Below are 26,232 nucleotides of genomic sequence, written 5' to 3'. Positions count from 1 at the left end.
GAAGTTGACTGCTAAAAAGAAATAAAACGAAATTAAAGCCATAAAAAACTAACACAAATTACAAAAGTACATACAATTATTAAAACCTAAACTTAAGTTGAAAATATTAAAATGAAAGCTAGTTCAAAACAATAAACACTATAATAATATATAAATAGTAATGATATTTTGAAGATTGCAGGGGGCGGAGTCCAAACAACACTGCATCCCAGTGACTAATTGTAGACAAAAACATTTTTTTCTGTGTTGTGTGGAAAGTGCACATGAGGGTAAACAAATGACTATTTTCATTTTTGAAATTTGAAACTATCCCTGTAGGGATATCATATCTTCATATCTCCAGCTATGAATTTACCCAAAAGATAGAACAAACCCAAGAGAAATCAGACAGAATTATAAAATTCTTCCAACTTTAATCAGTTCAAAAAGATTCACAACAAATGCAACACATATTAAATGGGAAATTCACCACTGATCATCAGTATTTGGATTGGTACATTCTACTTCCTAATGAGAATGTTGGCATTTACGTCTTTTTCTCTGAATACAAATATTGTGTTTTATTTGGACAGGACTTAAAGATAAAAATGAAAAAATACAAAATTAAATGTAAACTGAGATTTATTTTGCTCTAAGTAGTGTCCTGCAGCACTACAGCATGGTAAACAATGTAAATTAGTACAATTTGAAAAACTCCAAAGCAGTCTCTGAGTGAGTTAACATGAGCAGTTATAAAGGTGTAGCCTACAAGAACCCATAAATATTTCAACCACTTTTTTTAAACTTCAATTTAATGAAAGCTCACAAAAGGAGCAACCGTCCTCATTGAGGAAAACAAAAAACCTGATGTCGGCTTAGCGACAACACGCACGCACGCTCGCACACCCACAACAAAACAGGACGAAACATCTGTGTGTTCCCATGGTAGTAAAGATGCTGTACAGTGATGCTGATATGAACACATAGAGGGCTGCTGAACACTCCCATGTAGAAAAAGCAAACGGAGCGCCATTTCAAAGTCCCACTCACAACCACAGCAGCATCTATCAGACAGTTCAACTCAGCGATCTACTTCACATTCTGCTGAGATCTACTTTAGTCCCGAACCACTTCTGGCTTCCCAACACACGAAACGCCGGCCAATGAGCACGCAGCACCTCTGCAAACTCACCAATCACAGACATTCGTTGACATTCTCATTGGCTGGATCAGGTGCGCAGCTCATTGGCCCACACACTGACACTAGGTACCATCTACCTGCTGCCAGAACACATACAGCTCTCTGCAAACACAACAAACTGCACTCTGGTCTTTATACATGATAATATACATAAACAAATACATGAGGAGGAAATAGACGGGGAGAGGGGCAATGAAAAAAAGCGAGCACAAGCGAGTTAATTGTACAGATGTGACACTTCATGCATCGTTTGGATTACAGTGACCAAACGTAAGCAGTTAACAATGGAAAGGTAATACATAAAAGTGTGTATGAAACACGTACTATGCAAAAAGGGCCACTGGGTGACGGTATCGTTTACATATTGGCATTGTTTTGGTCAAGAGACAGCCAAGTGCAGAAATCGCCTCCTCACAGGAAGATCCTAAAGTACTCACACACACACACTTATGAGAAAACACACAGGGGGCCCACAGAAGAGTAGCCACAACACTGCTTTAGCTGTGTGTTTAGTTTGTTTAGGAGTCAGCGGATTGTGTGCGCTGCATGTTTGCATGCGAACTCAATCGCACATCTCCTCTGGTATTTCGTGAGGGTTGAGGATGCCAGGCACAGACATCTGCAGCTTGTGTTTTTCCTCCTGGGCCTGGCGCAACGAAGCCTCCCTCTCCTCCAGAAACAGATCAGAGGTGTCCTCGCCTGCAAACTCCTGCAGGTATACAGAGAAACGTGTGAGCATTTAGTGGGTTCTGCTTGCACTGACTGCTCTGCCAGGATGCTGTCATCCCTGCAGTAATTGCCCTCTCTCGATCTCACACACAGCCTCTGTCCCTGTGCACTCCAGATGACCCATATAGTTACACCATGCTTCACGATCCCTTAAAGGTCAAAGGGACAGCACGCTTTCTCTCACACCATATCTATTTCCTCGATCCATGAACTCTCATCCACATAGGCACTATTATTACTGATATCAAAACAGATTTATTTGCCTATTACAAAGACAACATATTTCAATAACCATTATTATGCTATTAACTATTATGGTTCTCAGTGTCCTTGTCTCAGTAGGATAAACGGCTTGCAGCTCACCTTGATCTGTACAAGGAAATCCCTCAAGTGTTCTTTGAATGCTGGGATGTCTTGGTTTAAACTGAACAGGCCAGTCACGAATACTTTCACCTGGGCACTACAAAGAAAAAGAAAACAAACAGTCAGAAAGCAATACTAATAAAACTAGACATAAACATAGTCCTAAGCATTTCAAAAAGACTGTTGCTGCTGGTGACAAAAACTTTACTAATTATTCCCAGAGCAAGCTGTCTACTGAGAGAGAACAAGCTTATACCTAAGAGATATGTTGTGTAACATTTAACCAATTGCAAAGAACAATCTACATATTTCTTTATTAAATCCACATGTTAAGACAACACCTGCCAAGAACATACAATGGCCCTAAATGTTTTGGAACGTCACACTTTCCATTACATTACACAACAACATATCAAACCATGTGACATTTATATTAAAGATATGACGCTACTGTAATTGTAAAAGTGACATTTCATGCAGTGCATCTCCAGATGCAGTCTTTGGAGTGCGCAAGTTCTTGTGGATAGGGATGCACGATATTGGATTTTGGCCGATATTCAATATGCCGATATTTTCCAAGTAATTTTGCCCGATGCCGGTACATTTGTATTTTTTTTAAGTGCAAAAAAAGCTTATTAAAGCTTCTATTAAAGTTCTCAGTCAAGAGCAGTGAGTGATTTCCTCTTCGTGTTTTGTTGTTTTATTAACATTAAAGGGATAGTTCTCCCAAAAATTTAAATTGTCATCATTTACTCTCTCAAGTTGTTTTAAACCCAAATAAATGTCTTCTGTTGAAAATAAAAGTTATTTGGAAGAATGTGGCTAACCAAACAGTTGCTGTACTCCAGTGACTTCCATAGTATATTTAAGCACAAGAAAGAAATTAATACAGGTTTGGAACAACATTAGAGGGAGTAAATAATGACAGAATTTTTATTTCTGGGTGCAGTATCTCTTTAAGGACAAGCGCAGAGCCGATCCTCCCTATACGCACACTACGCAAGTTGCGTAGGGCCCTGCAAAAGACTCAAGGCCCCGCCTCCCCCTCATGTCAAAGCGCATCAATCAAAGTTTACAACAGCGATGAGATAATTAAGCGGAACTATCCTTCTGGTCACAAAAAGAGAGACTGAGAGAAAAACACCATGAGAGTGAATTGCGGGAACAGCGATCAGGCAGACTTGTGTTCTCTCCTCTCCAAGTTTGATGTCAGCACAGAACAGTAAAGTTAAGTTGATGTGCATCTCTCTCTATCTGTCTGTCTAACCTAGCAGCAGTGCATCTTTTGGTCTTTTTGTGTCTTGCTTGCTAATGCCGGCCACTTCCAGGGCTGTGTTCTGTGCCTGACAAAAAGAAAAAGGGAGATAGAAATATTTATTACGTTTGATAATACAAAGGGCAACGGTGTTTGTTTTTAAACTGCAGCTGGGAAAAGATAACCGCGTCGTGCATTAACATGAGTTCATATGCGCGTGCACAAAATAAAACGCGCACTTTCCAGTAAAACATCTATGGGGACCAGTTACCAGTACAATATGGCCCTGATGGCACTCCTCATTAGGCGCCCATACTTTTAAAACAAGACAATGATTATCTAGTCAGTTTAGTTACAACTCTGCAATAAAGCAAGATGGAAAGCAATCTATTGATATTGACTATATTGCATTTAAAATGTTGATTGGCTGGACATACTGGTCAATATGGATGTACTCTACATCCCTCAGTAAATAATAACCATCAAGTATCAATTACTGCTTTTATCATTTAAAACACAGTGACATGCAATGGCAAGCCATTTTAGCTTTTATTAATTCACAGGATGCATTTTTGATATCAATAATTAAATTTGTACTATTTAAAATGTGAATTATTGATATTAATATAAAATATGTCTATTTCTGATCAGGAATTAAATTTTCATTAGTATTAGTTAAAGGAGGGAGGATTGTAGTGGGAGAACTGGGGTGTCAGGTGTGACTGTGTGGCAATGGCAAATGGTTTACATGGCTCATGGGTCAGGTAGGAGGGCCCCTTAACAGATTTTTGCTTAGGGCCCCAGGGAGGCCAGGATCGGCTCTGGACAAGTGACAGCATATTATAGATACTGTCTCTTTAAGAGCTGCACGCGACGGTTCTAATATAGACAATTTGACAAGCAGATTTTCTCTGTTTGCTTTCACTTTATACATAACCAATTTTATTTATGTAAACCGTGTGTGTATTTGACAGTATTAGCGCAAGACTCCTCGAAAGATAACTTAGTCCAGTATGCAGGCGCTGTGACATGCTTTTAGTTCCTGTGAGCGTCGGGTGTACGCGCTCAAAAAAGCGCATCAGCACGTGAATGACATGTTTAACTAGCAAGACTTTGACGCACATGCAAATAATGAACTTTTGTGAATTGCAGTGTCCCGTGAGTGTAACTCTACCTCTGCGTTTACATGTGATGTGAATGTGCGTCGCGTTGTACAGTATGTTGAGATGAAGGCACCAGAATTGAACTGATAGAATGCACGATACTATGATTTTTCTTCAAAAGCAGATCATGGAGACATTTTAATCGTCCACGATCAAAAACCGTGATTATCGCACACCCCTAGTTGGAAGTTTAAGTTGATGGCGCTCATGCTTCGTTCACGGTCGTCACGTGCCCATAGGAAACACGCCACCCTATCGGCAAGGCTCATCGGCAGTAATATATCTGCCGATGCCGATGATGGTCATTTTAAGCGTTTATCGGCCGATACCGATGTTGTCCCGATATCATCGTGCATCCCTACTTGTGGAGCATTAGTTGGTAGGATACTCACTCTTGTAAGTGGGGGAAAGCTGATTTGAGCAAGTTGGCCACATACTCCTGGATAAATCCTTGGTTGTTTACTGGGTTTGTGGGGTTCAGAGTTGCACTGATTTTTCCTTCCTCAACAAGGTTAAACATGTACGCCAAAATAGAAGCGTGCATGGTCAAACCTGGATGACAAATATGCAGAGGTTGAACAAACGGACACATTTACAGATTTAATCATGTAACTATAAAAAAAAAAGTATGCTAATTTTATAATATTAATATAACTAAAAGAGATTCTATTAAGGATGAAGAAAAAACAACAACAACGTGGGTATAACTTTCATTTTCACTAGATATAAATCAGTAAATATCTGAGCAGTTAAAGATTTTTAAATCATTAATAATTAAAGTTAAATTAGAAAATAATAATTTTAGAAATGTATATGAACTGTTAAATCATTAAATTGATTATTCCTGCACTATTTTAATGATTATTCTAGAAAAACCTTAGCACTCATATGATTACAACATGGTTACAGTGTTCAGGCAAAAAAAAAAAAAAAAAAAAAAAAAAAAAGAGAAAGGGGAGGGTAGCCAGTACTGACCGGCTGTATGTGATGTATCCGTGACAACAGAGAAGATGTGTTGTAGGATGTCACAGAAGTATGTCTGATAGAAGCTCTGAGCTGCCGCCTCCTCCTGGGCCACGTTCTGCAGCAGCGTGTAGAGAATCTGAAGGCCTACGTGACATTTTTCATTGTACAGTTGTTGTATGCATGTTATGATAAATGATTAGGGTAAATCTGACATCTGGCTGTGATGAGTGCATCAGTGTTCTCACCAGTGTCTGCCACGTTTCTCATAGTGTGTTTAAAAGCCCATATAATGGAGTCAAGCACAAGCTTAAACTGGGCTGGTGGGATAGCCAGGAATGCTGGGAAACAGTGAGAGTTCACCGCCTGCAGCAGATAGAAGAAATGCGTCCGGTGTTCTGGGTATTCTTCAAAATCCTAAACAAAAATAAAGGATATTATGCACTTCCCAATTCCAAACAATAGACAAATTTCAAAGATTCTTCAGAAAAATAAACAAATGCAGTCTGGTTTCAATAATAACGGACAAAAGAATATTAAATTTTTATCACACAATGTTGATGGATAAATAAGGGCAGCTTACTTTGTTGATCATGTTTAATGTGCACTCAAACACTGCATCAAATATCTGAGGGATCTCTCCAGTAATGTGTCCACCCAGTTTGTTTACAATTGTTGCCATGGTACTAAGCACTTCCGGTTCTCTTGCTGCTGGGACATTGCGCTGGTAATCAATGAGCACAGCATCCAACAGCGGAGGGACAAAGTTCTCCCCCACCTAGAGTATGAACAATAAACACATGCGCAGACAGGCTTAAAGGATGAGCGGATAAGTGTGTGTTGTGTAAGGACAGCGCTAATCTGAACAAGTCCAAACTGACGGACCTGAAGCAGGTATAACAGAATTAGGCCGTGAGACAGAGGGTTGATTGGTACCATTTTGAGGGATTAAACCGCATGGTGATTTTTGTGTAGGTATATGACCCTGTATTTGAAAAATGTGTGATAGCATTAGATTCAAGGTAGTTTTTGGTTACGGAGGACGATTTTCAAACATATGTCAAGAAAAAGGATAAATTAATTTATCTTTAAATAAATTTTATACATTTTTATAATAAAAAATTTATAATTTTTTTAAATAAATTTTTTAAATTATAAAAGGATATTTTTTTCTCTCTTGTAGTCACTGAACACCTTACCTTGAGGTAGGATGATATAAGTGTTTATTTCTAATGAAAGCTACCATGGATCGGATGCTATCACACATTTTCCAACACTAGAGATGTGTACCTTCATGAAAATCAAAAAGAAATTTAATCCCTCAAAATGGTACCGGTAGCCCAAATTTGGGGTCCCATCTCATGGCCTAAATTATCTGCACAGAGACAGAAATACTGAATCTATCAAACACACGACACAGAAAAGCCTTGAGCTGGACAAATAAAGTCTCATGATGAAAAACGTCTCTAAAATCAAGATTTTAGTTTAAAAATTAGATGAATGCATAAGAGAAAGTTCATATCTTAGATCCTTGTTTTTTTTTATTTCTTGTCGTCAATAGTAATGTGCTGTGACAGTTTAAAGTAACAATGTGCTGTGTATATATAACATTTAAAAATTTGGTTTGTATAATATATCACATTGCAGAAAAAAATATGCTACGGTCATATTTGTTCTTTTTTTTTATTTAAAAAATGTATTGTAATTGTAAGAATAAAAAATGATGAGAATGCAGTTTAAGATTGAGTAGGTCAACTTCTCAAAAGTATTTCAACAACACGTACACAGCTTGATTTTCAGTACAGAGCCTTTGCCTAAAAGTAGGGATGAGCCAAAATTTCAACCGCCAAAAATGGCATTTTTGGTTTTTGGCCGAAAGAGACAAATGGCCGAAAATATACGCTCTAATCACATACGCTCTGCTCAGGTGTAGGGCTGTGTAAATCTGGCGACATGGTACGCATCCCGATACAGGGGTTACGATACGATATATTGCGAAACTGTAAGAAAGGCGGTATATTGCGATACTGCATTTCTTGTTTTTTTTTAGGAAGACTTGTCGATCTCCTTTGTAGTTTCTTTATAGTGGTATATTTTCAAAATGAGTCCAAACTTCAGTGCTGTACACAGTGGCGGGATAATTCTATCATCTCTGGGTTAAGCAGGGGTTACTAATGCTAATGGTAGCGAGGCACCCTTATGCTTCTCCACATCACAGTTTGATTCTGTTTGGAATAGCCCTACTGTGCAGTATCATGGTGTGGTATAGCCGTGCTGGGCAATGCTGGTAAAATGACGCTACCCTGTTGTTCACTGATCCGCTCCCCGCTACGCTCTGCTCACATGCTCCGATAATAGCAGCTTTGTAGGACAATATAATTTTTGGGAAACTGGTCAAAAAATACATTTTTAAATCTGATTTTGTTGCATAAAACTGAATAAAGAATAATATATTGATATTTAATATTAATTTATTTTCTGTCCAACTTTACTTTCAATAAAAGTGTGGTTATTTTATTTTATTGGCTTGTATTTCTTAAATTCAGTATCATTAAAACGATTGAATTTCATTAAAAAGTCTAATATTAATACAATTACAAAAAAAAGCGCTAATTTAAAATAATAAATAAATAATTTTCTGTTATGGCCCATAATTTTCATCTCAGTGCATCCCTACCTAAAAGCTGTGATTTGTGTCTCACCATCTGTGGGTCATTGGAGCGGCTGACCCAGCCTGAGATCAGCTTCAGAGTCTCTCTCTTCACCGTGCGCATGCTCCTGATGAGAGGCTGCTTTGTCACCATCTCACCTACAAAAAAACAAATCAATTAAACAGACATACACAAAGCACTTGAGGTTTTTGAGTGAAGTCTATTATATAATGTTTATGCCATGTATTATAGTATTCAGAGAAAGTCAGACTCATTAGTAAGAATTTTCTTTAGGCAACTATTTAGTTAAACTTTACTCATTCTGTTCTAGCTACGGTGCTATATATAGCTGCTCAGACAGCCCTGTAATGGACCACTGTGTTCACACACACACACACACACACACACACACACACACACACACACACACACACACACACACACACACACACACACACACACACACACACACACACACACACACACACACACACACACACACACACACACCTAAGCTCTGTGACAGCCTTTTGTCTTCCAGCTGAGCGAGTTTGTGTAATCAGACTGACTTCAGTTTAATGCTGATCTGTCACTCTGAGACAACCAACTAGACATGTGCCGGTATTCGGTAATGCGATAAATCGCGGTAATGAATATTCACGATATTGTTATCGCGGCCACTTCAAAATACCGTGAAAAATAATAGATCCGAATTTAGAAATTTTTAGAACGTGCATTAGCTTATTTTCCATCAACCACTTAAAAAAACACTGCGTATATGCTGCGCAAAACACGTGCTTGATGTAACCAATCCCCACATGTATAAGCACTGTGTGCATGCGGCGCAGTGCGCACTCTAGTCTAATGTAAACAATCCTCACATGGAGAAGCAGCATGGCGGAAGGAGGAACGCTGCCGACGATTTATCCCCCTTCTAAAAGCAGGGCTGCCAACTCTCACGCATTCAGCTTGAGACTCACGGAATTGACACTTTTCACACGCTCTCACGCCACACATCCATTTTCTCACGCAGAGAAAAATCGCGGAGCAAAGAGGACACTGACACCGACAGACAAGACAGAGCAGGTTACTTATGATATGAAAAAAATATCAGCTCTCAGGTTCTGTCCATTTTATTACGAAATTCAGAAAATAAATACCGTTTTGGCGCTTGTAAATGTGATGTGACAGATCCCTAGCACCTCAGTTCAAGTAAACCGATCATCTGTTACTTTTTATTTAAAGATAGAGTACAACTTACCGAAAGGTAAGTCACATAAGTCACCCAAACTGACGTGAAAAATGCGGGAGGCGCCGAAAAGCACGCTGTTTGCATCCCTGTATATTACATATTTATTATATTTTTAATCGTGTCATTACATAATTGTTATTATAATGAAAACCGCATTATATTTAATTTCTCTCTGTATGTTTACAGCATTATGTGAGATATTTTTTCTTGAAAAAAAATAACATGCAGGCTATCTACTATAGCCTATCTAATATTTATACAAATGAGTCAATATTGAATTGAATTGAAATCGTGAAAATTGTGTTAAGCAATAATACAAACAGTAGCCTACCAGGCAATTTACCATGTACACATTGTAACATGTTGTCACTAAACCTAATAAAATTCTGTTTAGTTACCAAATGTTCTGATAAAATCTGAAAAGTACAGAGAGATTTGATTGTCTAAAGAAAAACACACCGTTGGTCTGGATGGCAGCAGAGATGTTTTCACTGAGGCACTTGTATACATTGAGCATGTCCAGGTAAATGCGACCCAGCTGAATAACAAAAGGGTGTCCCACGGCTTTACACGCTCTGACGTTGGTCTTCAGGATGCTTCCCAACTGCTTCACTGTCTCCGGGTCCTTCAGGATGTCCACATTCTATAGCAGGATAACACCATAAATTTAAGGTCAGTCTTAAAAATGTGTTAAAAAAAAGTTTCATGGAACAAAATTTGATGTTTGAGAAAAAAAACACACACCTTGGTGGCCTGCTGAATGATGCTGTCCCACACCTGGTTAGGCAACAACATGTACTTCTCTATTAGGTGTTCCTGTACAGCCTGGTCGGTCTGTGCTCCAATCATATAGCCGACAGCCTCGTAAAATGTATGCACCTGCGAACAACAAATGGTCGCTCAAGTCCAGCAGAGCAGCAAGAACTTCTCCTCAAATGTTATACATTTCTAAATCATAATGTGTCAGTTACACATGGAGCAGGCTAACTGAGACAGATGGGGTTATTTGATACCTGCTGGGGCTGCAGGTCACAGATGATGGTGTTGATGTTGTTGAGGATCTCATCAATGAAGGGCATCACCTCTCCCACCTGCACCTGCACAAAATGCCTCCTACACTTCTGAGCTATCTTTATGAACGTGTCACACGCCATGTCCTGAACTCCATCATGGGTTTCTGAGAAGAATAAATAATCAAATATAACTGTAAAAGAACTGATGTAATCGTGTTTTTTTAATCAAGCTAAAATTAGAACTTCAACTTTATTTATTATTACCGAGCTGCTCCATAAATGACTGAAATGCAGCATCTGCAGTATATGTGTAATCAAATCTGACATCAAAGCGGCTTTTATTTAAAAATCAGACCAAAAGATATCACATCTGTATAGTATACAGATGCAAATCTTTGATTCTATTCTAAGGCTCAAAGCATTTGCGACTCACCATGCATAAACTCAAACAATTTATTGACAACAGTCTTCAAGAATTTCCAGTGCGCACGTAGGAACCGTGGGTACTGGCCAACAATGTACATGATGTTGGAGGCAATGATGGCCTTGTTATCCTTGCCTCTCTTCTGCTCACATAGACCCAGAAGGTCCTGTAGATGACGTGGGAACATTGTTATGGTTCTTATTTTTCATTACAAGACTTTACATCTTTGCATTTTAAGATTTCTGCACCTTTATGACAGTGACAAGGAACCGCTTCTCATCTTCTTCATGCATGGCTCCACTAATGGAACCAATAGCCCAGCATAGCGTGTTCAGGTTCTTCCAGGACCACTCTGTACCGTTCACCTGATTATGAAGCTTTTCTGTCATAATACGCTCTGTGTCGGCATAATCCAGATGGGTAAGATAGACTGCAGAGAGAGAAATATGATGACACTTATAATAAACACAGATTAGTGGGCAAAAAAATCTGCATTCATAGTACAAAGGAGCATTGCGCTCACCAAGCGTCTCCCTCATGTTCTTGTAGAGGTTGATGGAGTCTGTATCCTTCATGAACTCTCGAACCACCTCGCCCTGATCGTTCTCCACCACCAGCACTTCCTCTGGCTTGGCCATGCGGCTCACCATCAACAAACGCACCTGCAAAACAGTATCACAAAAACCCTTATTGTTTCTACCTAAAAATTTAAATTTCATCTTGAATTTCATCACAACTTGTATGTGAGCTAACCTTAGACAGCACAGGTAGGTAGAGCTGTCTGCGGGGCGGTACATCAAAGTGTTGGCTGCCTGAGAGTAGGGGAGAAGTGGAAGTTGAGAAAGGACTCTCTCTGTACAGCTCAGCTGCAAGGTGGTTCCAGTACTCCAAACAGATCTTAAAGATCTCGGTCTCCTCCACCTCTGACACCAGCAACATGTAATGTAGAGCCTAAACAGAACAAACAGGGTCTTAACACAATGGCATCTAATCAGCAAAGAGACTGAGGTTGATTCTCCATAACCAAGTTCAGTCTGTGCATACCTCCATAAGCGTCTCTCTGATGTTCAGTCTCTTTTCTATCAGCTGTCCGTGCTCTTTGAGGAAGGTGCAGAGGAACAGGCTGAGGTTCTGAATAAAGTTTTGCTCATCATCTTTACCGTTTGCATACGCCAGCCGGATGTTGGTGTTCAGTGGAAGCATCTTCAACACACAAGTAAGAAAGAGAACATCAGACTAGCCCAAGACCAATGGGTATATGGGAATTTTACTTTGATTTAAACCAGAGAGGAGGTTACCTGTTTGAGCTGCATCATGGTCAGAGTGAAGAGACTGACAAACTGCTCTTCGTACTGGCTGACACTGACTCCTGCTATTTCAGTCAAGCACTTCAGTGTCACATTGCGAAACATCGGGACGTTTAAAAACTAGAAATCAACCCAATAGAAAAGAGGGGTCAACAATTACCTCAAAGACCACTGCTTGTAGGTGTGAAATGCAATCTTTGTAGTTGTTATTGCATGAATCTATTTAACTGTACTATTTGTACAACAAAAAAATACATACACTATAAATATAGTTATTACACTATTGTCGGGAACACTTAATTCTGATTGGTCAATTGATGCATGCTGCTGCCCAATATTGTTTTTTTTTAAATAAAAGTGTTGGTTTATATGAGTTACTTATGAGTAAAGATAAAAATGAAGTCATCTATCAAACAACTATATTCCTAGTTCTTCACAAAGTCTGTAAGAGTAATAAAACATTTAGATATGTTACCTTGTACACCAGAGTACTGATGAGTTTAGTTTCAAAGATATAGCCCAAGGGAATCCAGTTGAGAAACCTTAGCAGAGTCTCCAAGGTAGCATGCACAAGTGGGGCATTCTGGGAATTTTCCTAAATTTTCAAGCCAATAAAAACTCAGCCATTAACATGTTTTTTATGCATATGCAAAACAAACTTATGGTTCAATTTTAAAATGTTATTCCTGTGACATTAAAATCAGATATTTCTTTTGAGGTTTATGAGAATTATGTTGCCACATCACAAATTAAAAACACTAGATTGTTAGTTCATCCTTTAATAATTAACTAGAAAAGCTGAAAAAGAATTAGGAGAGTGTTTAAATGATTAAGAGAAAGTTTGCATATACTTTCACAAAAAATTTTTGTATGAGAGAAAAACAATATGAAAACAATACATACCATCACAAACTGGCACAACTGGAATATCTGAGAGAACTCATTGCACATGCTGCAGATGGATCACAAAACAATACAGATTAATTAACAAGTAATATGAATATGACCTCGTTTAATAATAGGGGTGTCCCCGACTAAGGATTTTGATAGTGGAATCAGAATCGTCAAGTCTTGCCTTTAGTCAACTAATAGTCGAATCATGTGTGTGGGTGGGGCTTTAACATTTTAAAGCCATGATGTACAGAACATCACACAAATATATAGAAGAAAATGTATACAAATATTTTGGATCAATAAAACTAAGAAATAATATAAATAACTGCAGAAAGGCCACACTGCAGACAGGATTTCCATTTCACATGTCGGCAAATCGAATTAAATCGGCTAAATTGTCTAAGTACACTTACACTAAGTATAGTGCAACATCGATGCACCAAAAAATTTTTGGTGCAGACCAAATGTGTGCAAAATGCCTAAAGTGCAGGGGAACATATATTCAAAACACAAGCCACAAATAGTTAAATTAGATAACCCTGAGTGATCAATAAATAAAATTAAAATTAAGAAATTATTAAAATAACGAAAGTATAGCCAGAATTGTCAACTTTAGTCTTTTTAACTACAGACAACAATAAACTGGAGTGGCAGTCTTTTTAGCTAAACATGTTCACAGCATTCAAAACTCAAATTAGAACCAGCTGAAATGTTTTGAAATCACTTGTACCCATACCTGATCGAAAGAAAAAAATCTAGTCTTTCACTCCGTCTGTGTCCGTTTGAGTCTTTTCAAATTATGGGCGCGTGAAAAAACGCTTAACAGCTTAATATATTATATATTATTTATATTAAAAGATCAAATTCGTACACACCTTATTAATAAAGCATACTATATAGCCTGCAGAAAAGCAGATGAGCGCAGAATATGAACGCAACACGTTTAATTACACGTTAAGCATTTTCCTCCCATAGAAAACGCTTACCATGTAATTAAACACGTTGCGTTCATATTCTGCGCTCATCTGCTTTTCTGAACATAGTAGGCTATGCTTAGTATGGTCTTTACTGAGTTTGGTCTTTTAACATCACTGTCTTAATATTCATTAAGCCACGTTAAAGTGCCCTGTTTTAGAATGTCCTGAGGAAAAACAACTTGTTAACGTTGGCCGGCAGAAGTGCGATCATGGTTTTCCTGTTGCTAAATCCAGCCTTGGAGAATATCCTTTATGATGGTGTGCATCCACACTTCAGATTTTCTTATCCCAGACATTGTTAAAGATTTAAATCCCTGCTGCCAAGATGCTCCTCTGTTGGTCACGGATCATGGAAAGTGAAAATTAAATCTCTCACAGGGGTGGTTGGATTTATTCACGCACATTAAAAATATTTATTAAAAGCTTCTTTCTTTTCACATTTATATTTACAGCATTATCATAATAGGCTGTATATTAACTTATTGGCAAAAACCGGTAGTTAGATGTGAAATCAGACATTGAGCACCCCCATATAGCCAAAATGGCATGATCCTCGTTTCGTAACACCTCTGCGAAGATTCAACCATGAGATTGGTAGTCGAATCAAGCTCCTCCTATCGAAGCATCGAATCTTCAACTATTCGGGGTCACCCCTATTTAATAATAAACCATAAAATATGACAGTTATTCTCTTTTAATGCGATCTCACCTGTCCTTCAGGTGTTTGGCTTTTACTTGTGTCATCTGGCCACTGGAGAAGTCAAACACCTCTTCACTGAGGAGTTTCAGAATGATCATGTTGTTCTGGCAAAGGCTCTCACTGGTGCGGCTAGCACCAACAATGTCACTGATAAATGTGGGCCAGTGTTTTGGCCACTCCTGCTTCAGGATCTAAACACGAACACATCAAGTAACATGAAGGGTAACAGACATTTTTATTGCAGTCATCAAATATATGCCCCCACATCATCATTATGAATGGCTATGAATCCCTCTAATGTGCACTAAGAAAAAGTAGTCAAATAAAACTCACCTGAACTAATATCATGTTGAGTTTTCCAATGTACACCTTTTCTTTCTGAAAGGAAGCAGAGCATAGAATAAAATAGACATCAACTACAGGAAGACAGTAAACAAAATAAGTGGACATTCACTGACCTCAACATTGGCTGCATCTGATGATGTCTTGATAATGAGCCCCACAACATACTTTTTAATGCCTGAAATAAAGCAGAGCAGTGAAGAGCGTCAATGCATACAGTAAGACAGCACATACCCCCATGAGCTCTCCATTCAGATGGAAGCAGCTCTTCTCAGAAGACTACTGACTACTGTCTGATCACCTGCAGATCTGCTAAATCATACTTCCAACTAACTAAATTTTTACACACCCTCAAGTTGTTCCAAACCTGTATGAATTTCTTTCTTCTGCTGAACACAAAAGAAGATATTTTGAAGAATATGGGTAACCAAACAGTTGATGGATACCATTGACTTCAAAGTATGGGGGGAAAGTGTTCAGCAGAAGAAATAAATTTATTTTGGAACAAAATGTACATTTTTGGGTGAACTATCCCTTTAACTTTGTGTAAGACATATATATATATATATATTTATTCATTTGGCTGGGTGCAGACAGACAGCTCAAACAGAGACATGGTTTGGATGTTTTTGAGACATCAATGTTGGTTAAGCTGAATAGCGTAGAAAGTATCTAAGTGATGCTTTATTTATCAATTATAGGTGCTTACATCATGTTTTTCCATTTCATTTTATCTTAAGCAGATTCTAGTCTTTTTGGAAACAAATGAACACTAAGCTGAGCAGACAACCTTCCATGCATTTTTAAAAGGGGAATTCAGCTCAACTTGGCAATCACTCACTTGACTCTAATGAATGTGCTGGCCTGCTAAAAACGTTTTGTAGAGTCAAGTCTGTCACAGAGTGAAATGTTTACTTCTACCTTTCAATGATCCCTTCACCGCTTGTCCAAATCCAGCCTTTGAGCTGCGTATGACTTAAGAATATGACTTGATTTAGACTGAGCTATGAATTACTCGTTTATCTCGAAGTGGTAAGGGGAATTCTTGTGAGTCAGTCCTACCTTCACATTGGTTTCTGGGCAGAATCTTCCATCTTGTTTTAATAACTGTTTCCAGAATCTGCAGAGCATAGTACTGTAATGCCAAGAGAACAAATCAAGATTTAAGGATCCAAGCTTTTAACCAGCCAATCTGCCAGAGCTGTACCGTTAAACAAGGAAAACAAAAAAATTGCTCTTAACTTTGACTGCCTAATATATTTTCACACATTCTTTAGTTTGTTTCAAATGGATTCAGATTGAAAAAAACTTCATGCAGATTTGACTTCAGTGAGAATTTTTATTACAAACTCAAAAAGAGAACACAAAAAAAGTCCATAATCCCCCATAAAAACTATACAATGTTTGTATGAGATTCTGTAGAAGTTTTGCTGTTTCTGGCCATGTCACACCAGAATGTGAAAGACAGGAAAGGAGACGTTACGTTAATAGCAAAAAGCTAATGGTTTGATTCTGTGCTCGGCCACAACAAAGCAAGCAGCTTGGGGGAACGACGCAACATCGGTGTCCAAAAACAAAAAGAACCGAAGGATTCTTTTATGAGTCAATGGCCACTCACAAGGCTTTAATCATCATAGATACGTTTTCCCATTGGCGAACTAAAGACCAAACCCCTTTCTGTTTTAAAGTGACACTAATGTTTCCACCAATAACTGGTGTGGGTCTCAGGAACAGCAAGACAAGCCACAGGTTTGGGTCTATAGACTGCCTTAAGACTGCCACCATGCTGCTTTTAAGAGGGTATTCATGGTGCATTAGTGTCCTTGTCATGATCACTAGTGTTATTTGGATCATCAGCATTTCGACTGTAGGGATTAATGAGGAAAGAGGAAAAACATGACGCAAAAAGGTAATGTGTTAAAGCAAAACAGGGAATACAGATCATACACTATGTGAGTGTATTAAAGGTGAGGCCTGGAGAGGTAGGTTACTTGAGTGGTAGGTTACATGCGTAACAGACAGATTTCATTTTCACCTATAATTTCATTTAATCAAATCACCAGGATCTTTTCACCTTTAATTTTTAAGAGGTTTAAAAATAAATATAAAAGAAAAAGAAAAAGGGCAAGGCCAAAAAAACATTGCAACAGCACGCAAAGTCATTGTTGTCCACATGTGATGTTGCTATATTTCTTGGTGCATGATCAAGAGGAGAAACAAAATAGGGTAGAGGAGACATGTGATCCGTGCTGGCAAAATTAGTCACAATGAACAAATTTTAAAAAATTAGTTATTATTTTTACATTCTCTAAAAAAAATATATATTTTAAATGATATATGATTTGTTGGAATCAGACAAAAAAAGATTGAGCTACACCTATTGGTCGATAAAGTCAGCAAAGTCAATTTTGAGAAGAATCGAGTTTTCTGAAGGTTCCAAAACAATTCACCTAGCCATCATACCTTAAACTCCCTGGTAATAACATCCATATCAAAACCCATATCTATAGGAAAAATATATAATCAACTATTTTTCCTTGATACCACAATTGTTTGATTAACATTGATGAGACTGACAGCCTATATATTAAGACCTACTGGTAATGCACGGGACGGATCTAATGTTAGTACACATCAGATATTTTTCGCCAACAGTTAAACAAATGTTAATTATTAAATTATTAAATGTTAATAAATGCCAATTATTTTTAAATGCTTTAATTCTCTGTATATGTGTATATCGGGATTGCGCGCTGTCTGAGAAGCGTCTTTGTGTGCATGCTTCGGATGTGTGTCAGTCAGCGAGAGTAAGATCTCACATCAGCATGAGTTTGAAAATCACATTTCATTGGTTCAGTTCAGACTCATGCCACTGAGAATTCGCTATGAATATTCTCAAAGTTGGAATGCTGCGCTTTACAACGATACCAAACTTGAGAAGCACTAATCGCTGAGAAGCGAGCAGAGAAAAACTGCATTTTTTCATGATTTAGAAAAGTAGCCTCTCAGAAAATGTACAAATAAAGATAATTGTAGATGCTTTATTACTATTTGGGGCATTGGAATCGCTAGACGAGGGCTTAATGAACTAATTTTTGTAAAAACCTCAAATTCAACCAAAATTGTTTTGCCTGTAGCTCGTAATTAGCTTGTGCGCATTCCGACACATTTTGCCTGCACGGGTCACAAATGCTCGGGGAGAAAAGGGGAACCACAGCACACAGAGACACTGATGATCCCTACAGTGGAAACAACAGTTACCATCCATGACTGGGGTAAAAACAAAATGGTGTAAACTGCCTGCCTATCTCCCTGCCGTCTCTCAGCTCCATATGAGGCATGTGCAGTGTGAATGGAGGCACAGCAGAATTGAGAGTAAGGGAATGAAAAGGTAGACCTTGTGGAGGCCTGCCGCCAAAGCCTAGCTGTGTCAAGGTGCACAGGAAGACACACCCCTTTTCGTCCTATTACAAGCAATCAACATAATGGAACATTGTGATTAATATCAAATATGAACAACTTCAATTAATTGTCTTTTGTTTGCTTTTTCAAGGCTGTAAATAAATTAAGCAAAAAGCCAAATGTTCAAAAAGCACTTTAAATGCGCTCTGTCTGTATTTTGCTTGATGAATTTAGACAAATTCAAAGAATTTACCTGCTCTGCATTTTTTCCTGTCTGTTCTTCTAGAGCCCTCACTTTTGGACCATTATCATTTTGATATTACAGATACTGTTGATAAATCAACTCAAACATTAGTAATGACCAGAGTGTTAAGAGCAATCTTAAAAGGCAAGCAGACGGCAAACTGGGTCAGCAGTACTTTGAGGAAGTCTATTAACACACTGAGGAAGACAATTCATCCCAAATACTACACTATTAACAAATTACTAAATTATTTACATTCAGTCTACGCACTACAAAGTGAACAAATGTTATGAACTCTGGGAGTGTGTAGTTTATCAGTGCAGAAATTCTGTTTCAGGCTTCCAGAAATTCTACACTACATGGATCCTCTGCTTTCCTCATCAATATTAAAATAAAAATCCATGTCTCAGAACTTGGATCACATGGATCAGGTGCTTTATATATCCTGACCTCAAACAGTCAGTCATTAACACACCTCTGGCTGCTGTACAGATGAAGGTACTGAGGTATTTCACTGTCAACAGAGGATCCTCACACACCAACTTTAACTCTGACTTTGCTTGACCAAGACAGGACTGTGAGGAGAGGTGTAGGAAAATGTGATCTCAAATGTGTACAAAGGAATCTGTTTCTGACATGACGCTAAGCAACCCCAATACACTTAAGAAAAGGGGTATTTGCTGATATAAGGCAATCTTTCTGGTTTGAAGGAAAAGAAAACCAAATTGTGTTCCTGTATAATATGTGATAAGAGATCAGATCTTCCTCAAAGTATAGAAACCATGACCCTCCACCAGAGTAAGTTGGGACTTGGCTTACTTTGGTGTTCATATTCTGAGAGAACTCTAGAATGGTGTCAACTCGTGTCCACGCGTCTGGGTGCTCCTTCAAATGAGTCAGCACCTCCTGGGCCATTCTTTGCTGAAATAGAGAAACACTTGTCTTAACTTACACTATAAAACAAAAACAAAAACAACAAAACTGTGGCCAATATTTAATGATGTCAGAATGTGTATTTATACACACAAATATATATATATTTTTTGAAAGACAACTTCACAAAGGCTGCATTTATTTGATTAAAAAAATGCCACAAAAACAGTTATATTGTGAAATATTTGTACAATTTAATTAGGGCTGTCGATTGGGGTGCCAACTTTCACCCGAGCATGTAGATATTCTTTTTGTTTCTCAACATGAACAAAAGAAACAAAATAAACACGATAACCATTTGCTGACTTGAGTGTATATTAAGAGTTGGACAAAATGCCCATCTCATATATATATTTAAATACCAATTCAGATGCAGCTCCTGAAAAAAAAATCATGGCTGTCGTAGCCTAAAATTGTGTAATAAATTCTATGTATTCTATGTAATAAATAAAATATTTCATTGTAAAGCTACTTTTTGTAATGTCTATTTGATGCTTTTCTCATTGAACACAATAATGACTTTAAATTATCTTTTGGGGGTAATTTCTCAGCCAAATTTAATGTACGATTAATTAGATTTCATCATGTAATCATCATGTAATTAATTGGATTGTTAACATCATGTAATTAATTGAATTGAAAATTTTAATCACTTGACAGCCCTAAATTTAATATAACTTTTTTATTTTAACATGTTGTAAAATGTAATTTATTCCTGTGATGGCGTGGTTAAATTTTCAGCATCATTACAGCAGTCTTAAACGCCACATGGTACTTCAGAAATCATTCTAATATGCTGATTTGGTACTCAAGAAACATTTCTTATTATAAATGTTGAAAACCATTGTGTTGCTTAATATTTTGCAGAAACTGTGATAGTTTTTTCAGGACTCTTTGAATAGAAAGTTCAAAAGAATAATATTTCAATGCATCTAATGCAGTTTATTTCTTAGACACACACACATACTTACATTTGGTACTATATTTCATAAATATATATATGGTACTATATTTCACAAATATATATATATATATTTATATACACACACACAGACACACACACACACATACTTACATTTGGTACTATATTTCATATATATATATATATATATATATATATATATATATATATACACATGGTACTATATTTCACAAATATATATATATATATATATATATATATATATATATATATATATATATATATATATACACACACACACATATACTTACATTTGGTACTATATTTCACCGGTTTGTGAAATGGTCTTCCTTACCTGTGGCCCGACCCCATGGTACAGGCAGTTGACCACATTATCCAGCAGATTGATATCCAGCTTCTGGTTAAAGTCCAGCAGCTGTCTGGCTGCATGGTCGGCTAACATTGTCATAATTGCTGGCATAGAGCTCTGTGGGGCACAGGGAGGAAACATCCAGCAGGGGCAAAGTCATGTGAAATGAACATTTGGGTACACAAATCCAAACAGCTGACCGTCACCCCCCTCCCTCGACCCAGGACTATCCAAAAAGCCTTATATGACCTGGCCTGCCAATGCCAACACACCAATGCCTGCTGGAGGGTTCAATCCTCAATAACAATGGGATAGGTGGGTGGTGATAAAGGTAACATGCTTGCAGACTGCACATCCTGATATGTCCGAAGAACAAGGGCCACTCACTAGGCTCGTGATCACACGAGCCATTATTCTCTGAATGAGACCACGTGCTAGGCAGCCCTTTCGCTGACGTCATTCTGTTTACATATAACACAAGAGGCGTTCTGAATTACGAACTGTTTTCCCTACTCTGATCGAGCTTCCATAAGACCACGAGACTTTAAGAATGTGCACACAGTTTAAGGACAACTGAATGAGAATGACCAATGCTCAAGCTAATTCAATGTGCACCCCGGAGCCAAACTATTGCGTAACGATGTAAGCATTACGGCCAAGAATAAAAAAAGGAAATTTCGAGAATTTGCTTGGACGACACGACACAGTCAAGCTTTGTGAGTCTTGCAGGCCTAAATAGAGTGATGGTGCCAGCCATAACTAGAGCTCGTTACTGCGCAACCTGTTGATTTACCCGCCTTTTCCACACCTTATTTCATTCAATAAGCAAGTAACGTTACAACTCCTACAATAGGATCTGTCTTCCAACACAGAGCTACTTATCAGCTGATTTCATGCATGCACACGTCTTCAAAACACAACCAAGTTGGACTAAGATCCACGCCGAGGAGCACAACTTGCACTACTGATGGAAAAGCTGTTTGTTATTCTCTGCAGTGGTTGTTTAGCCACGTTTCTGCGTTAAAAGCCCTAATAATGCATCGCGTTTCATGCTTTGGCAACAATTACGCATGCATGCTGTCATAAGAATGCGCTTAAATGGACAAAGTCAAATGCCTTAGCGCGCAACTGACGTTTAAAACGTTTCAGCGAACGCCTCGTCCATATTAACAAACACCGATGTTTCTAACTGTCTACACCCATCTAGAGATGACTTCTACGGGGGTGACTTTGCAATGATCTCCCTCCCTGACTCCGGAGCAACCCCTCCCACCAACCCCTTGCTCTGCACCCTACACCTGAAAGCTCTGCAGGCTTTACTTGCAGTAAACCAGGTAAGAAATAGAATTGTATTCGTGTATTTTTACATGCCGTTAATTATTTAAATGAATGCTACAGCTTTAGAATGGTTCTGCATGCATTTTACAATTGAATTTTGCTCGCTAAGTCAAGATGCCCTGGGCTATGCTTACGGATAGCACTTAGTAGCATAGTGTATTTGTTATTGTTTTTTTTAATGTTAAGTGATATAACGATATAACAATTGCTAAAACAAAGAAAACCCAGATACATTATTCAGACCAGCGTGACACCAGTGCTGAACACGAGCCATCACGCAACACACACCCGCAACATCCCTCATAAACCCTCAGCAGCAAAGCCATTTCACTTTCTTTCGACCTTAACCTTCATACGTACAATTTCTATGCATTTCTACACAATCTCACAGCATCATCATTCTCCACAGACCAACCCAAACACTAGCTATAAGTTTTCACCCCATATTTACCTACCTAAAGTCCAAGCCTTTGAGAGAAAGAAGGTGGGCTTGTCTGCCAGAGTTGCTAAAATTATGTTTAATTTATCCAGTATCGTTGGTGCCTGTTTGTACACGCTTTCTGGCAAAAAAGCTTTAGGATGAGCCGTTGACTGGCCAGCCACACTATTCCTCTGTGAAGACTACACGAGCTACTTGCTTGATATAAATAAGGACCACTATGTGATTTCCGCACCAACAATCACGGCGAGTTCAGTATTTTCTCAGTCCGGTTCATTTTACGAAACAAAGTTAACCTTAATTAAGAAATGTGCTCTGTACTGAAGTATATTTTGCACTAGGGCGGTATTAGAGACTGAGCCTGTGCCTCTTCTTCTCACAAGCAACAAACTCGTAACCGGTTGAAACCGGTTCAGACTGGGAGATTCCATCTCGGTTTAGTTTTCAGCCGATGGCGCCGCGAAAAGTTTGGATTAACGTCACGCCCATGGGGGTGTGCTATTGGCCGCAGCGTTGCTAAGCACGTCCTTGCTCACGATCCATTGGACAGCGTGCACGTCAATCAATCTAAACTCCATTGGGCGCCCACGCGACTGCTCCGCCCTTTTGGAGAAAAAGAAGGCAAACTGCGTGCAGAGTGGATGTGTAATTTGCGATAATATTACTGTAGTGTATTATTTGTTGCTGTTTTAGCTCTGTCGTGCGACTCTTCCGAAAAACACTCGCGTTTATACCCTTCTTGAGCTTTAAATTGTCCACTTTTTTATATTTAATAACAACAGAGGCCGCTTGGTAATTGTATAACGTTACATGTTCGGAAAAATTAATTTCACGGTGGACTGAAGGAGATCGAGGGCATCGAGTCCGTGAGGCGGATGTTGGAGCTTGTACTTGTGCTGATTGTAAGCTGGTAATTTTCCACGAGCCCGAGCCTCGAAGGGGAGTGGTTGTTCAGAGTCAGGGTATGATGATACGCATGGCACGGGTCAGAGCCTGATACAATTGGCTTGTGATAGTCTCCATAAACTTAACTACCGAGAAATTAACTCCAATATGGCAGTGATGTATTATAAACGCATCGAATCACCCGAAAACATATTAATAAACTGTCCGTGTGCTGCTTTAAAGGGACGTCAAATGCTTGCATGTTTCTCCCCCCTTCCTTCCAAGTCACGTGACGCATCGCCACTTAAACGTCAGTTGATGGAAAAATACTGGATTTTGTGTGCAAAACTACTGTAGTGTCTGTAGTGAACAAAGAATGAGAAAAATAATACATTCTCCTTTAGTCTAGCAATCATTTGACATACATTTTACAAGGTCACGACTGCACTTTATACATGTTGAATATCTGATAAAGTGTTTCTCTTTAGTCCAGCATGTGGACGATTTTACACACCTTTTAAAATGGTTAACTAAATATGCAGTTTAGGGCCAGTAATATGGTAAATTATGTGCTCAGCCTTAACCAACAAACTGATCGCACTTCTAGTGAAGGTGAACCTTTAGTCCAATGGCAGCTGGTCTTCAGTTTTATTCTGGAACAGACACAAGTGTTGCAGTTTTGTGCATTTAATGGATCCAGTCATCATTTGTTAATCAGCTGATGTTGTGTGGATCAGATTCATATTCACTCCTCTTTTACCTTTGTTAACATGTAATAAAAGATAAAAAAGTAGTGAATATGATGTAGGTCATTTTTGCTGCTGTAAACTTTGGAAGCAGAGATAAGTGTGATGTGGTGTAAATTAATTGTATGTATTCCACAACTGAAAGTGCCAATACGAAAGTTTCTAGAATACAAGTCAACATGCTTTCCAGCATCACAGGCAACATTCTTTGTTTGAACCCCAAGACTGATGTTCCACTTTTTAAAGATCAATAAGATCAATGTTGAATTCTTTACTGCAGGCTTTATAATAAATCTATTAGTAATTAATGATTGAGTGGGTGTGTCTTCGTATTTTTTAGATGAGCCAGTATGAGCAGACAATGACTTCACTCTGTGTGTAACAGAAAACTCGCCATGCTTCCTTTCTTTGTTGTCTCAGCTGTTTAGAATTATTTTGAGAAATACAATAAACCATTGAAACTCTTCTGGACGTCTGGTTTAGTTCATTGCAGGACAGGTCACCCAGATCATGCATATGTACGAAAGGACCGAATGCGTTTTTGTCATAAAGAGGGAAAACCTGTCTCAGTGTTTGATCTGAAAACCTTGCATGTTTCCTCTATTAAAGTATGTCATCAATCAGCAACACATACAGTGGGTCTGAAAGTTAACAGGGTCGGGGCATGACTGAAAGAGGTCATCTTGCTGAAGTGAGCAGTTGGAGGTGCACGTGCATTGTGGCACATAAATGTGAAATGAAGTGCTCTGCTCAGGATTGGGCTGGTTTAAGCCCGTTCTGTCTGGTCCTGCCTGTTCATTTACATACATTATAATGACATCACCTGCTCCTCCCATGTCACTCAAACAAGTTTGACAGTTGTCTTATTTAGGGTGTTTTATATACTTTCTCATGACTCAGTGAATATTTTTAAGTACAGTGGTCACATAAAGACCAGCCTATTTATAAGTGCTTTATTATTATTATTGAAAAATGTTTCACTACAAAATCAGCATGCATACCATCATGAAGCATCACAAATTATTTACATTACTATTATGATTTTGTGGTTATTTATAATTATATTCTGGCTTAATTAAATTGTGCATGACATAATAAAGCATTATAAGCTATTTGTTCTAGCTCGGGTTATTTGCAGGAGTCTCTTCATAATGGTGGCCACTATAAATAGCTCTGTCCTCCCTGAGAGAAGTGAACTTCATGACAACAACACAGACAATGAGGGAGTCCTTGCTGCACAGGAAGTTTGGCTTCAATAGGAGAAGGTCTAGATGCAAACAGCTCCCTCTAGCGACGATAGAACAACCCAAAACAGAAGTAATTCATTATTTTCCCTTGATCTAGAAATGACATTGAGGCCAAATGGCTAACCACCAGTGTTGCAATATTTATAGTTTCAGCAGCTAATAGTAGCAATGCGATATGTAAAGTAAATTAGCTTAATGAAATATACAATTGTATATTTTATAGGCTAGTGTATTTTAGGTGAAGTGAGATGTAAATAGAGAATTATATTAAATATAGAAATATTTATACCGTAACATTAATTAAGATTGTTGCAGTATCGTAATACTGTCATTCTATAAAGCAAACAAATCCATGTCTTTCTAAACAAATGCACAATGCCAACAAAGCATTTGCTACAAGTAACAAAAGACAAAAGACCATTGAATGATCAGGATATGACCTTTGACCGAGTACTGAGGGAATGAGGGCAGCTACTGTCCGTCCACCTTTACC

General features: G+C 38.2%; 2 protein-coding genes across 5 annotated transcripts in view; one reads left to right on the top strand and one right to left on the bottom strand.

Annotated features, from left to right (window-relative positions):
* minpp1a (multiple inositol-polyphosphate phosphatase 1a) overlaps positions 1–26,232 on the top strand; it is a 224,032-nt gene that overhangs the window by 816 nt on the left and 196,984 nt on the right. The gene's annotated exons all lie outside the window — the stretch shown is intronic.
* xpo1b (exportin 1 (CRM1 homolog, yeast) b) lies at positions 394–23,297 on the bottom strand. Of its 4 annotated transcripts, none has more exons than XM_056264290.1 (25): positions 22,878–23,297; positions 21,070–21,201; positions 19,679–19,780; positions 16,276–16,348; positions 15,330–15,391; positions 15,205–15,249; positions 14,881–15,062; positions 13,204–13,252; positions 12,776–12,895; positions 12,292–12,420; positions 12,038–12,196; positions 11,747–11,944; positions 11,517–11,655; positions 11,242–11,423; positions 11,003–11,159; positions 10,570–10,733; positions 10,301–10,435; positions 10,016–10,199; positions 8,356–8,462; positions 6,237–6,431; positions 5,902–6,070; positions 5,666–5,800; positions 5,083–5,242; positions 2,273–2,369; positions 394–1,889 (listed from the first exon to the last, which is right to left on the bottom strand). In XM_056264290.1, the coding sequence occupies exons 2-25, from the start codon at positions 21,193–21,195 to the stop codon at positions 1,743–1,745; spliced, it is 3,216 nt and encodes a 1,071-aa protein (XP_056120265.1). In that variant the 5' UTR covers positions 21,196–21,201; positions 22,878–23,297; the 3' UTR covers positions 394–1,742. The 4 variants fall into 4 exon arrangements, with proteins under 4 accessions (XP_056120265.1, XP_056120267.1, XP_056120266.1 ...); XM_056264292.1 differs by lacking the exons at positions 21,070–21,201; positions 22,878–23,297 and adding exons at positions 18,611–18,677; positions 18,869–18,943; XM_056264291.1 differs by lacking the exons at positions 21,070–21,201; positions 22,878–23,297 and adding an exon at positions 21,026–21,044.

This window comes from Rhinichthys klamathensis, unplaced genomic scaffold (assembly GCF_029890125.1).
Source record: "Rhinichthys klamathensis goyatoka isolate OS25496 unplaced genomic scaffold, OSU_Roscu_1.1 h1tg000220l_1, whole genome shotgun sequence".
Taxonomy (NCBI): domain Eukaryota; kingdom Metazoa; phylum Chordata; class Actinopteri; order Cypriniformes; family Leuciscidae; genus Rhinichthys; species Rhinichthys klamathensis.
This window is presented reverse-complemented; position numbering and strand designations above follow the sequence as displayed.